We start from the raw sequence: 13,378 nt of genomic DNA on the forward strand, positions 1-13,378 counted from the left end.
GTCTTTGTTTCAGGGGAAGGAGCTGGCAAAACCACCTTTTCTTCCCTAAGAAAACCCGATGACATTAATGGGGTCTCTATAAGTGAACAGGTGACTTGAAGGTAGAAAGACATACAGATACAAGGAACTAAAGCTAAGCAAGGTCAGTCCTGGTTAGTCCTTGGATGGGAGTCCCCCAAGGGATCCCGGGGCTGTTAGGCATTATTTCAGAGGAAAGAACTGGCCAAAGCCCCTCTGAGGACCCCTTCCCTAAGAAAGTCCTATAAGATCAACAGGTGACTTGAAGGCAGAAAGACATACACATACAAGGAACTAGGCCCCATCTGATTTTGGAAGCTAAGCAGGGCCAGTCCTGGTTAGTCCCCGGATGGGAGACCGCCAAGGGAACCCAGGGGCTGTTAGGCAATATTTCAGAGGAAAGAATTGGCCAAACCAGGGTATCCCTTCCCAAAGAAAACCCAATGCAAAACCCCATAGCCTTTAATTCCAAGTACCTATTTCCCTGTTGCTGGCGAGGCCCCGCCCCCCGGGGAATCCCCTCTCCGGGCCCCTCCCCTCCCGTGACGTCACGGGGAGTCCCCTCCCTTGTGCCCGCCCTTTGTCCTCCAGGCAGCGGCAGCAGCAGCAGCAGGAGCCATGGCTGGAGGGAGCAGAAGGGGCTGCTGCTGGAGGGAGCACATTGCCAGGGAACTGCAGCGCCGCGACCGGAGCCAGAAGGGCCTTTTCCAGCAGCTGATGGAGGCCTGTGAGTACAGCAGCAGGGCACTCTGCACAGGCCCAGAGGCACCACGGACCCCAGGCCCAAAGGGAGGGAGGCCTTGCTGCTGCTGGGGAAGCCTCCCAAGCCCTGGCTGGCTGGTGACTCCTTTGCAGGGACTGGAGGCAAGGCACTCCAGAGGGTCCCCTTTAAGGGCATTGCTTCCTCTGAAAATCATATACATTAATTAATTAATATTGATTTCTTATGGAAGGCTTTCCCATAGAACTGGGGGGGAGTCTGTGAGGGAAGAAAGACACTTAAAGGTATCCCCTTTAAGAGTGTTATTTCTTCCAACAGTCATATCAGTTTATTATTATCATTTTAATAATACTGATTTCTTATTGAAAGTTTTCCCACAGACCTTAGGGGGCACTTGTGAGGGTCTGGAGGGAAGAAAGACCCTTAAGGGCATCCCCTTTAAGAGTGTTATTTCTTCTGACAGTCTTATTGGTTTATTATTATTATTATTAATTAATAATATTGATTTCTTATTGAAAGCTTTCCCATAGATCTTGGGGGGGGGGGGGTGACTTGTTATGCCATTTTATTTTATTGGAAGCCATAGTGGCATAGTGGCATAATGGTTTGAGCATTGGACTGTGACTCTGGAGGCCAGGGTACAATTCTCTTGGGCAAGTCACACTCTCTCAGCCTTGTAAAAGGCAATGGAAAAACCCCTCTGAACAAACCTTGACAAGTAAACCCCAGGATAGGTTTGCCTTGGGGTCACCATGAGTCAGAAATGACTTGAAGGCACACAACAACAACAACAACAACAAGATGTCTGGAGTCTTAGACTGAGGAAAAGTTGGGAAGAAATGATGATGATGATGATGATGATGAGGACGACAGTTGCAGCCAACAAGAGCAGTTCTGAGGCACCCTAAAGATGAATGTGTATTAAAGACCAGGTTTCTGTGTTCCTGTCATTGAATGCAGTCTGTCCTGTTTGGCCTCTCCGGACTCTCGGCGAGGGAGTTTGTAGGGCTCTTGGGGACATTGCTGATCCTTTAGAAATGAATAGTTTGGACTTCTCTTTGACCTCTTGCTCCTGAGCTCCACACTTGTTTTCTCACTTAGAATCATAGAGTTAGAAGGGACCCCCAAAGGTCACCCAGACCGACCCTCTTCTGCCATGCAGGAAGGCACCTCCCAAGCCCTCCCGAAAGATGGCCATCTCGCATCTGTTGAAAAACCTCCAAAGAAGGCAATTCCACCACACTCTGATATCAGTCATCTAAGGTAATGCAAATAACACCAGATACATTGGTTTTTGAGTCAGGATCATGGAATCATAGAGTTGGAAGAGACCCCAAGGTCCATCCAGTCCAATCCCATTCTGCCATGCAGGAACTTTCAATCAAAGCATTCCCTGTGACAGATGGCCATCCAGCCTCTGCTTAAAGACCTACAAACAAAGAGACCCCAAAACACTCTGAGGAAGCATCTTCCACTGTCGAACATCCCTTACTGTCACAAAGCTCCTTCTTAGGTTTAGGTAGAATCTCTTTTCCTGCAGCTTGCATCCATTGTTCTGGGTCCTGTTCTCTGGAGCAGCAGAAAACAAGCTTGCTCCATGCCCTGTGAGGAACGACTTAGGGAGTTGGGGATGTTTAGCTTGGAGAAGAGAAGGTTAAGAGGTGATTTGATAGCCCTGTTTAAATATTTGAAAGGATGTCACATTGAGGAGGGAGCAAGCTTGTTTTCTGCTGCTCCAGAGAACAGGATCTGGAACAATGGATGCAAGCTCCAGGAAAAGAGATTCCACCTCAACATTAGGAGGAACTTCCTGACAGTAAGGGCTTTTCGACAGTGGAACAAACTCCCTCGGAGTGTAGTGGAGTCTCCTTCCTTAGAGGTCTTCAAACAGAGGCTGGATGGCCACATGCTTTGATTGTGAATTCCTGCATGGCAGAATAGGGTTGGACTGGATGGTCCTTGTGATCTCTTCCAACTCTATGATTCTATGGCCCGTTACAGATGGGCACCCTAGGATGGACTCAGTCCGTGCTAGGGTTAGAAAGGGGTGTCTTTTCCAGATGCCCCTAACCCTGACTAAGTCCGTACGAAATGGCGGCGGCCGTTCCACACAGCCACCGCCATCTTGACGTAGCGGATGCACTGCGTCTGCACGTTGCACCCCGGAAATGACACCGCGAGTGTGCGCTTCATCACTTGCGGCGTCTCTTCCGGGATGCAGGAAGGAGCGCGATTTTCGTGCTCCTTTGCAGCGTCCGGGAACCGTGCCGTTTGGCTGCTGCGGTTCCCGAACGCTGCAACACAGCAGCGGCGCGAGACTGCCCCTTCTGGGTGGTCTGTAACGCACCTATGATCCTCAATATGGTATCTCTTCAAATATGATGATCATGTCCTCCCTTAATTTTCTCTTCTCCAGGCTAAACATACCCAGCTCCCTAAGCCTCTCCTCACAGGGCATGGTTTGTTAAGAGGGGGTTTGCCATTGCCTTCTCCTGAGGCTGAGAGTGTGTGACTTGCCTAAAGCCATAGAATCCTAGAGTTGGAAGAGACCCCAATGGCCATCCAGTCCAACCCCATTGTTCTGCCATGCAGGAAATCCCAATCAAAGCATCTCCATTGACAGATGGCCATCCAGCCTCTGCTTAAAGACCTCCAAGCAAGGAGACTCCACCACTCCACTGAGGAAGTATGTTCCACTGTCAAACAGCTCTTACTGTCAGGAAGTTCGTCCAAATGTTGAGGTAGAATCTCAACCTCGGCTCAGGAGGAAGAGCTCAAAGGAATAATAATAATAATAAAGGAAGCCCAACCTTTGTAGAAGAAATTGGGTGACACTGGGTGCAGGAATCTGGGAGATGTACTATCTAAAAGTAATATTTCCCAAGCTGTAGAAACTCTAAACTATGTGATCTGGAAACTTTCCACGGCACGATGCAAATAGAGTTGCAGGGCTGGTAAAAACCACAACAGCTTTGTTTGAGCACCTTCCCCAAAGTAGGAAGGAAGCGGCACTCCGTTTTGAGACAAATATGTCATGTATAATCTTGTGAGGAGCTCAGTCACACTGAAGGCAAAGTCACTGGACACGCAGCACCCAGTGCAGGTTCAGTTGCTTAACATCTTTATCAATGACATGGGTGAAGGAATCAAAGGCATGCTTATCAAATTTGCAGATGACACCACATTAGGAAGAATAGCTAATACTCCAGAGGACAGGATCAGAATTCGAAGTGACCTTAATAAATTAGAAAGCTGGGCCAAAACTAACAAAATGAATTATTCTTGCAAACAAGCTAGTAGAATGTGGGCTAGACAATGCAGCTGTTAGGTGGAATAGTACGTAATTCATTGACCGGCCGAACCCAAAGGGTGTTCAGCAATGGTTCTTCTTCATCCTGGAAAGAAGTGGGTCCCATCCATTGGGGTCCCACAGGGGTCGGTCCTGGGCCCAGTGCTCTTCAACATCTTTATCAATGACTTGGAGGACACAATGGGGCATACTTATCAAATTTGCAGATGACACCAAATTAGGAGGAATAGCTAATATCCCAGAGGACAGGATCAAAATTCAAAATGACCTTAATAGATAGGAAAGTTGGGCCAAAGCTAACAAAATTAAATTCAATGCAGAGAAATGTAAGGTACTGCACTTAGGGCGGAAAAATGAAATGCACAAATATAGGATGGGGAACACCTCGCTTAAGGAGACTTATACGTGTGAAGGGAATCTGGGAGTGATAGTGGATCACAAATTGAACATGAGTCAACAGTGTGATGCAGCAGCTAACAAGGCCAATGCAATTTTAGGCTGCATCAATAAAAGTATAGTGTCTAGATCAAGAGAAGTAATAGTGCCACTGTATTCTGCTCTGGTCAGTCCTCACCTGGAATATTGTGTCCAGTTCTGGGCACCACAATTTAAAAAGGATGTTGATAAACTGGAGCGTGTCCAAAGGAGCGCGACTAGAATGGTGAAAGGTCTGGAAACCATGCCCTATGAGGAATTACTTAGGGAGCTGGGGATGTTTAGCCTGGAGAAGAGAAGGTAAAGAGGTGATATGATAGCCTTGTTTAAATATTTAAAGGGATGTCATATTGAAGAGGGAGCAAGCTTGTTTTCTGCTGCTCCAGAGAACAGGACCTGGAACAAGGGATGCAAGCTCCAGGAAAAGAGATTCCACCTCAACATTAAGAGGAACTTCCTGACAGTAAGGGCTGTTCGACAGTGGAACACACTTTCTCAGAGAGTGGTGGAGTGTCCCTCCTTGGAAGTCTTTAAGCAGAGGCTGGATGGCCACCTGTCAGGGATGCTTTGATTGAGAGTTCCTGCATGGCAGAATGGGCTTGGACTGGATGGCCCTTGCGGTCTCTTCCAACTCTATGATTCTATGATTCTATGAGTAAGGATCCTGTATGGTGTTGTGTGGGAGGAAATCAGTGGGAGGATGGCATCATGAATTGTTGCACTGGGTGATGCCAATGGGAAAAGAGGAGGACAGATGGAGGATTCAGTGAATGATGCATGGTCACTACCTTCAGTTTGCAAGACCTGAGTAAAGGCAGTGATGAGAAGGGGGCTCTCGGAGGTTTCTCATTCATAGGGCTGCTATAAGTCAAACTCGGCTTGACCGTAAATAATGACCACAAAGTATCATAGAATCATAGAGTTGGAAGAGACAGCAAGGGCTATCCAGTCCAACCCCCTGTAAATGTACATGGAGAGGGGATTTTGAGAGGTGTAGCCCCCAAAGGTTCTGTATATACTCATGTATATATCTAGAAATTTAGGTCAAAAAATTGACCCCAAAAATTTGAGTCAACTTATCCATGGGTCAATGCAAGTACTTTGTCTTAACTCTTATGTATAAGAAGGAACCGTTCCTTGGTGAAAAGCAAGAGTATAATCTGTCCCGAAAGCACCGATCCATCCAGCCTTAAAGAGTGAGCACAAAGAGTTAGGTCTGCTGGGATTTTGTAAGTCTATTACATTGTTTTGCTTTGCTTCATCCTTTAGATCCTTTGCTATATGCCCCTAAACTTTACCCTTGACCAATTCACAGGTCCTAGCAAAATCCATAATTTTGCCCCCAAACTTGCCCTCGACTTATACATGAGGTCAATGTATAGCATATAGGGTAAATTTCCCAAGCTTGGCATCCTCCTTCTTGCAGTGTAGATGGCATTCTGCTCTTGTTGCCTCCTTGCTGGGAAAAAAGGCTGAAGTGTCAAGAGGGAAGCAAGTAACGTCAAGAAAGAGGTGCCCCCCTGTTCTCCAAAAGCACCGCTTTCCCAAAGAGGCTGCTGCTAATTAGCCAAAGTGAAACCGCAGGAGGTCTGTGATTAAAATCTTTGCTCTGGCTCTGATCTGGTTGGCTCTTCTTGACTCTCTTGTGTTCAGTAATGCACATCTTCAAAGGCCTCTTTGTTCTGCCAACATGGAAAAGATTACATGCGCCGAAAGTCCCGCAAATGACATTATCGCTTCTGCAATTAGTGCATTGATTGGATCTGCGGGGGTTTCTTATGAGTATTAATGCATGAGGTCAGCTGGAGTAAAGTCAAAGCTAAGCAAAAGAATGAGTGGGCAACAGGGGACAATACATGGCAATGGGAATGTCCCATTAATGCTTGGAGGGGGCTCCTCTGCCTCTAAGGGTTCTGCATGAGAGAGAATTTTAGCAGGTGTGCCTTGTGTTGTTGTATGCCTTCAAGTCATTTCTGACTTACGGTGAGCCTATTTTATTGGAAAGTTTCTTCAGAGGGGGTTTGCCATTGCATTCCTTTGAGGCTGAGAGAGTGTAACTTGCCCAGGGTCACCCAGTGGGTTTGCATAGCCAGGCCGGGATTCAAACCCTGGTCTCCAGAGTCCTAGTCCAATGCTGAAGTCACTACACCACACTTGCTTGTTTTTCACAGCCAGCTAAAAAGCAATAGTGTGGTGTAGTGGTTGGCAGACTAGGACTCAGGAGACCAGGGTTCGAATATTGGCTCAGACATGAAACCGACAGGGTGACCTTGGGCAAGTTCCACTTTCTTGGCCCCAGAAAGCCCCATGACAGATTTGACTTAGGGTCGCCATATGTCAGAAGCAACTGGAAGGCACCCAACAACGACACAGAAATTATAGTTATAGAAGTCCTCCTCCAGTTTGTGACCTGGCAACACAACTTCCAGTCAGCATGGCCCAGCGGTTTTAGTGTTGGACTAGGATTCTAGGAGGCCAGGATTTGAATCCTCGCTCAGCCTTGAAAACCACTTGGTGACTCTGGGCAAGTCGCATTCTCTCTCAGCTTCAGAGGAAGGCAAGGTCAGGGTGACCAGATGGCTGCAAAAGAGGACACAACAATATGTACAACATGAAAAAAAATGTAGGAACCACCAAATAAAAGCTTAAAAGGCCAAAAACTCTCATATAAATATAAAATCCTGCTCCTTAGTCACACTCAGAATGGTGCTTTTGGGAATTATTTCCATCCTATGGATGCATGCTTTGGCAGAGAAGACTGAAGATCTTGTAAAACTGCAAATCCCAGGATCCCAAAGGATGGAGTTGCAGCACTTAAACTGATGTCCAACTGCATTATTTGTACAGTACAGAATATGCACTCCCTACTTGTATTAAAATGGCCAGGTTTCACTTTCGGACGATGTAGTAATCTTTCTTTGGTTTTTGTGGTTACAGTGAGCTGGAGCTTAATAATAATAATAATAATAATAATAATAATAACAACAACAACAATAATACTGTTTATTTCTAGCCCGCTTTTCCAAAGATCAAAGCGGGTTACAACATGGATACATCAAACAGTATACAATATAAAACATACCAAGTTAAAAACATCATAAAAAGCATCCCAAATAAAACATATACAATTTCCAAAAATAAAACCAGAGAAACAAACTAGCCGAATAGCAACTGTATAACGGGGGAGAAAACAGATGTCAAGACACATGGGGGAAAGCTTGTTGGAAGAGATAGGTCTTAAGTTCCTTCCTGAACTGGTCAAGGGAGGTGACAGAGTGGAGGTTGTCGGGAAGGGAGTTCCAGGTCTGTGGGGCCGAGACAGAAAATGCCCTTTGAGAAGACGAGATATATCTCGTCTTGGGAACCCTTAGCAATTGCTTCCCGACCGATCTAAGAGTGCAGGGCGGATTATATGGGGAGAGGCGGTCCTCCAAGTACCCTGGGCCCAAGCCATTTAGGGCTTTATAGGTGATAACCAACACCTTGTATTGCGCCCGGAAGTGAATGGAAGTGAATGCCAATTTAGATCTTGCAAAATAGGTGTTATATGGCTGGTCCTGGAGCTACCAGTGACCAGCCTTGCTGCCATATAGTGCACTAATTGAAGCTTCCCGGTTTGGTACAAAGGTTGCCCCATGTAGAGCGCATTACAGAAATCCAACCGAGAGGTTAGCAGAGCATGTACCACCGTTTCAAGGTCCCCCCGGCCCAGGTAGGGTTGCAGCTGGCGTATCAGCCGAAGCTGATAACAAGTGCTCCTGACCATCACATCCACCTGAGATATAAGGTGGAGCAACGAGTCCAGGAGCACCCCCAGACTGCGAACAGAGTCCTTGTTTGTTGCTGAGGCTTTTCTTGTATTTTATTTGTCTTTATGGGAAGGCAGTTTAAGGACTTTGGTTTGCTTTGGGTTGAAGATACGAAATGCGTTTTTGTTTCTGAAAAAATACTGTTGGTCATGATCTGGCATAAGGTTCTCCCTCTTACCTACCCACGGCCAAGCCTTAGAGTCTGGTTAACGTTTTATTTGATTATGTAAGGTTTTATTTTTTGTAAAAACTAAGAGGAAGAGAAATATGACCCTAAGCCAAAAAACGACTTTCAGGTGGGAGAAATGCAAAGTACAATAATATCCAAAATCCAGAAAAGAGTGATACCTTTATTGGACCAGCCAAAATGTACAAAACTCATATGTTGCAAGCTTTCGAAGTTCCACTGGCTTCTTCATTAGGCAAAGGTATTACAAATCATACAGAAGGGGGAAACATATAACCATGTTAGTCAGAGGTGTGCATTTTGTCAAGATGTTGTGCTTATTGCCCTCAGTTCAGATGGAATGGAGGGTATTTCATACCTCCTTCTGGCCATGTGGGTACAGGGAGATTCAGTCCAGGACATAAATTTTAAATCCCACTAGCAAGGCACAATCCCGCCTTTCAGATCCAGTTTGTCTTCAGATGAGAAATGCAAGGTACTACACTTAGGGAGAAAAAAAATGAAATGCACAGCTATAGGATGGGGGGACACCTGGCTTAACAAGATGGCTTGGAAAGGGATCTGGGAGTCCAAGTAGACCACAAGTTGAACATGAGTCAACAGTGTGATGTGGCAACTAAAAAGGCCAATGCAATTTTAGGCTGCATCAATAGAAGTACAGTCATCCTCCCATTCACAGTCTTGAATTTCCACAGACAGGAGAGGAGGCCCAGAGGGACAAAATGATGCAAGTGCCCATGGTGTGCATGGGGGGAGGCCACACGGGAGCGCAGTGCCATTATTTTCAATGGGGGCTTGAATATTTGCAGTTTTCCAATACTGGGTGAATTGGGAGAGACAACTGTATAGTGTCTAGATCAAGGGAAGTATTAGTCCCACTCTATTCTGCTTTGGTCAGCCTTCACCTAGAATATTCCTGTGTCTAGTTCTCATCACCAGAATTCAAAATAAATGCTAACAAACTGGAGCGTGTCCAGAGGAGGGTGAACAAAATGGAAAGGGGAAGGGAAAGGTCTGCATCTTTTCCCCCCTCTCCGTTTTTTTTGACTGCAAGCTACTTTTGCATTTTGAACTCCGTTTGCAGCAATGGAAGTAAGCCTAAGACAAAAGGGGAACGTGGGAGGAGGAGAAAGTGGGACATTTTAAAGGCAGTTAGAAAAGTGGGATGGCAGAGGATTAATTGGGACATTCTTTGCCAAATCAGGACACTTGGAAAGGATGCATATTCTTGTTTCCTTTCCGTCCTCCTTCCATTTCCTTGGCTCTTCTGTATAATTCTCAAACTCTGAAAACAGCAATTAATTTAAAAGCATGAAATCGGACTTGCATTCACATCCAAAATGTTATTTTTCTCCCTCCCAGCTGATGAAAAAAGGACAATGTGAGCCTCTTTCTTTTCCTGCCAATTCAGAGCAACCCTAATTTGTGCTGGACAAATTTGCAGATCAATGAAAGGAACTTTGTCAAGAAATTAAACCGCGTGAAAGGACTATTTTGTGAAAACAAAAGCCACAGCAAACAACTCCGGGGGGATTTATGTGCTGATTTCGCCTTTGAGCGGATTTAGAGATACTGATTAGTTTGTTCTAATCGGTTTCAGTCCTAGACTATCTTTTCTGAAAATTTGTATGCCAGAGATTGCTCTCCTCTTCCGCCTTCATAGGGACCCTAAGGGCCATCTTTTTATTATTATTTTATTATTTTATTATCTAGCTTAACCCCAGTTAGTGCAGGAATCTGACATTAAAGCCCCTAGAATGTGTATTATGGTCCAAAACACACTGCAAAAATAATCCAGTTTTAGACCGCTTTAACTGCTCTGGCTCGATGCAGCTAGGGGATTCTGGGAACAATAGTTCAGTGAGACTTTGAGCCTTCTCTGTCGGAGAGCTCTGTGGCCACAATAAACTACAAATCCAAAGATGCCATTGACATAGAGTCATGGCAGTTAAAGCGGTATCAAACTTCATTAATTCTGCAATGCAGATGCAGCCATACCCTCCCCTCTCTGTATAGGGACTCATATTTAAGCCATTGCAGAAAAAGCTCTAGGAAATATCAGTTCGTACATAAATGTGTCATATATATATTTTTATTTCTTAGGTCTGTTGCGTTGTCAGTTTTAATGCCATGTTGTGTCTACTTTTTTCAGCAGGGATCATTATTATTATTACACTCGTCCCCCGGGATACGAACGCGCCGCGTTACGAATTTTTCGGGTTACGAAAAAAAATCATTAATTAATTATTTCCGGGTTACGAAGGTTTCCCCGGCTTGCGAAAAAAGTTTTGGTGCTTTTCGGCGCTATTTCGCACCAAAACGCGGCTTTTCCCCATTAGCGCCTATGGGGATTCGGCTAACGAAAGACTTCCGGGTTACGAAAATGGCGCCGGAACGAATTAATTTCGTAACCCGGGGGACGAGTGTATTAACCTTTATTTATAAAGCGCTGTAAATTTACACAGCGCTGTACATACAATCTTTTTAATTGGACGGTTCCCTGCCCTCAGGCTTGCAATCTGCAACAAATGTGTTCCCTCCATCAAACTGTTGTTTAAATGCTTTTGTTTGTGTATTTCTGTGTCTGTTTTTCTACCCTAAGAAGCTAAATTCCTCTTTTTCTCCTCCAAAAACCCAGATTTATGCTTTTGCAGCCTATGCCTCCTTCACTAAGAACCCTTGTTCCCTTTCCTCCTTGAGCCTGACTGCCCTTGTTGCGATGGCAACCATGGGCTTGAAAGTCTTGAATCAGTGCAGCCTACTCAACCCTCTTATAGATTAGGAAAGGATGAGTGTGTGTTGCCATAGCAACTGTGGGCCTGAAAGGCTGGAATCAGTGCGGCCTACTCAACCCTTTTCTAGATTAGGATGAGTGTGTGTTGCCATGGCAACTGTGGGCCTGAAAGGCTGGAGTCAATGCGGCCTACTCAACCCTTTTCTAGAATAGGATGACTGTGTGTTGCCATGGCAACTATGGGCCTGAAAGGCTGGAGTCAGTGCGGCCTACTTAACCCTCTTCTAGATTAGGAAGGGATGAGTGTGTGTCACCATGGCAACCGTGATAGAGAAAGGTTGCGCAGCAGGCCTGAAATAACTACTAGTGTCAAAGAAAGGCTCTGCTAGAAAATCATTGAAACAGTATCATTATAGAGTTGGAAGAGACTCCAAGGGCCATCCATTCCAACCTCATTCTGCCATGCAGGAATACACAGTCAAGGCACCCCCGACAGATGGCCATCCAGCCTCTTGTCTAAAGGTTTCCAAAGACGCAGACGCCACCGCTCTCCAAGGGAATGTCTTCCACTGTTCAGCAGCTCTTACTGTCAGGAAGTTCCTCCTAATGTTGAAGTGGAATCTTTTTTCCTGTAGTTTGCATCCATTGCTCTGGATCCTATTCTCTACAGCAGCAGAAAACAAGCTTCATCCCCAATACGATATCCCTTCAAATGTTTGAATAGGGCTGTCATATCACCCCTTAACCGTCTCTCCTCCAGGCTAAACATACCCAGCTCCCTATGTCTCTCCCCATAAGGCATGGTTTCTAGACCCTTCACCATTTTGATCACCCTCCTTTGGACATGTTCCAATTCGCCCACATCCTTTTTGAATTGTGGTGCCCAGAACTGTACACATTATTCCAGGTGGGCCCTGGGCCCTGACCAAAGCAGAATAGAGCGGCACTATTACTTCTCTTGATCTAGACACTATACTTCTATTGATGCAGCCTAGTATCACAATGGTCTTTTTAGCTGCCGCATCGCACTGTTGACTCATGTTCAATTTGTGGTCTACAAGACTCCTAGATCCCTTTCACATGTTGTTTTGTTAAGCCAGGTCCCCCATCCTATATCTGAAATAAAATTAGAGTTGTGTCCCCCAAAAGATGAAATCTAGTGCAAGGCGTTTCAAACATTTCTACCCTTTTGCTGCATCCGCACTGAATTGGATAATACTGAAGAAGAATAAAATATTAAATTTGGAAAGTACAGGACTCATATATGCATTTCATGGATACATGTTTTATGACAAGTTAAAAGTTACAAAGAATTCGGCAGTCACTTTGTAAGACAATCTTTATTAAGAGTATGGATGGAGATAAAAACAGTGTAGTGTTGTAATAAAATGCCAGTGTGGGCATCCGTAAATGGAGCTCTCTTTAAAAATGAAAAGATGCACTGTGACAAATGGCCTACTGACATAACTAAAATTGTACATGATCAAAGGATAATGAAGACAGAAACAGAATTGATTGATGAATGGCAACACTGTAAATGGTTTTTATACTGACGTTTAAAAGAAAGATTTGATCAAGATACGAAAATATTAGGAACAGGGAAAGCAGAAGATGAATTTGTAAAGATAATAATTACGGAATTTCCAAACTATATCAGATGTTACTAAAATATGAATTGGAACAAGAGACTATAAAAGAATGTATGATTAAAGGGGCAAACGTTTTAGAAGTTTGACACCGCTTTAACTGCCATGGCTCTGTGTGATGGAATTCTGGGAATTGTAGTTGTGGGAGGCATTTCTGTCAGAGAGCTCTGGTGTCTCAACAGACTACAAATCCCAGGATTCCATAGCATGGGGCCACAGCATTCATTATCCGTACAGAATGAAATATCTTGGAGATGGGGCCCAAAACATGAAATTCATTTATGTTTCTTAGGCTGCATCCACACTGCAGAAATAATCTAGTTTGACACCACTTTAATAGCTATGGCTCCATGCTGTGGAATTTGGGGAAATGTAGTTTTGTGAAATATTTAGTTTTCTCTGTCAGAGAGCTCTGGTGCCACAACAAACCACAATTCCCAGAATTCAGTAGTTTTTGAGCCATGACAGTTAATGTGGTGTAAAACTGGATTATTCCTGCAGTGTGGAGGCAGCCGTAT

The 13,378-nt window shown here is 44.8% G+C and overlaps 1 protein-coding gene across 4 annotated transcripts in view; it reads left to right on the plus strand.

The window, feature by feature from the left end:
* Positions 1–622: 622 nt before the first annotated feature.
* The window catches only part of ATG16L2 (autophagy related 16 like 2), a 60,604-nt gene continuing 47,848 nt past the window's right edge, over positions 623–13,378 (plus strand). For 2 of the 4 annotated variants that reach the window (XM_089513110.1, XM_089513112.1), the window contains exon 1: positions 623–745. In XM_089513110.1, coding sequence (XP_089369236.1) covers positions 637–745 — 109 coding nt within the window. In that variant the 5' untranslated portion in view covers positions 623–636. Of the gene's footprint in view, positions 746–8,651; positions 8,722–8,838; positions 8,956–13,378 lie in introns of those variants that run through there. The other 2 variants (XM_089513111.1, XM_089513114.1) reach the window with 2 other exon arrangements.

Source organism: Sceloporus occidentalis, unplaced genomic scaffold, assembly GCF_023333645.1.
Source record: "Sceloporus occidentalis isolate IW3139 unplaced genomic scaffold, rSceOcc1.0.p SCAF_2, whole genome shotgun sequence".
Classification (NCBI taxonomy): domain Eukaryota; kingdom Metazoa; phylum Chordata; class Lepidosauria; order Squamata; family Phrynosomatidae; genus Sceloporus; species Sceloporus occidentalis.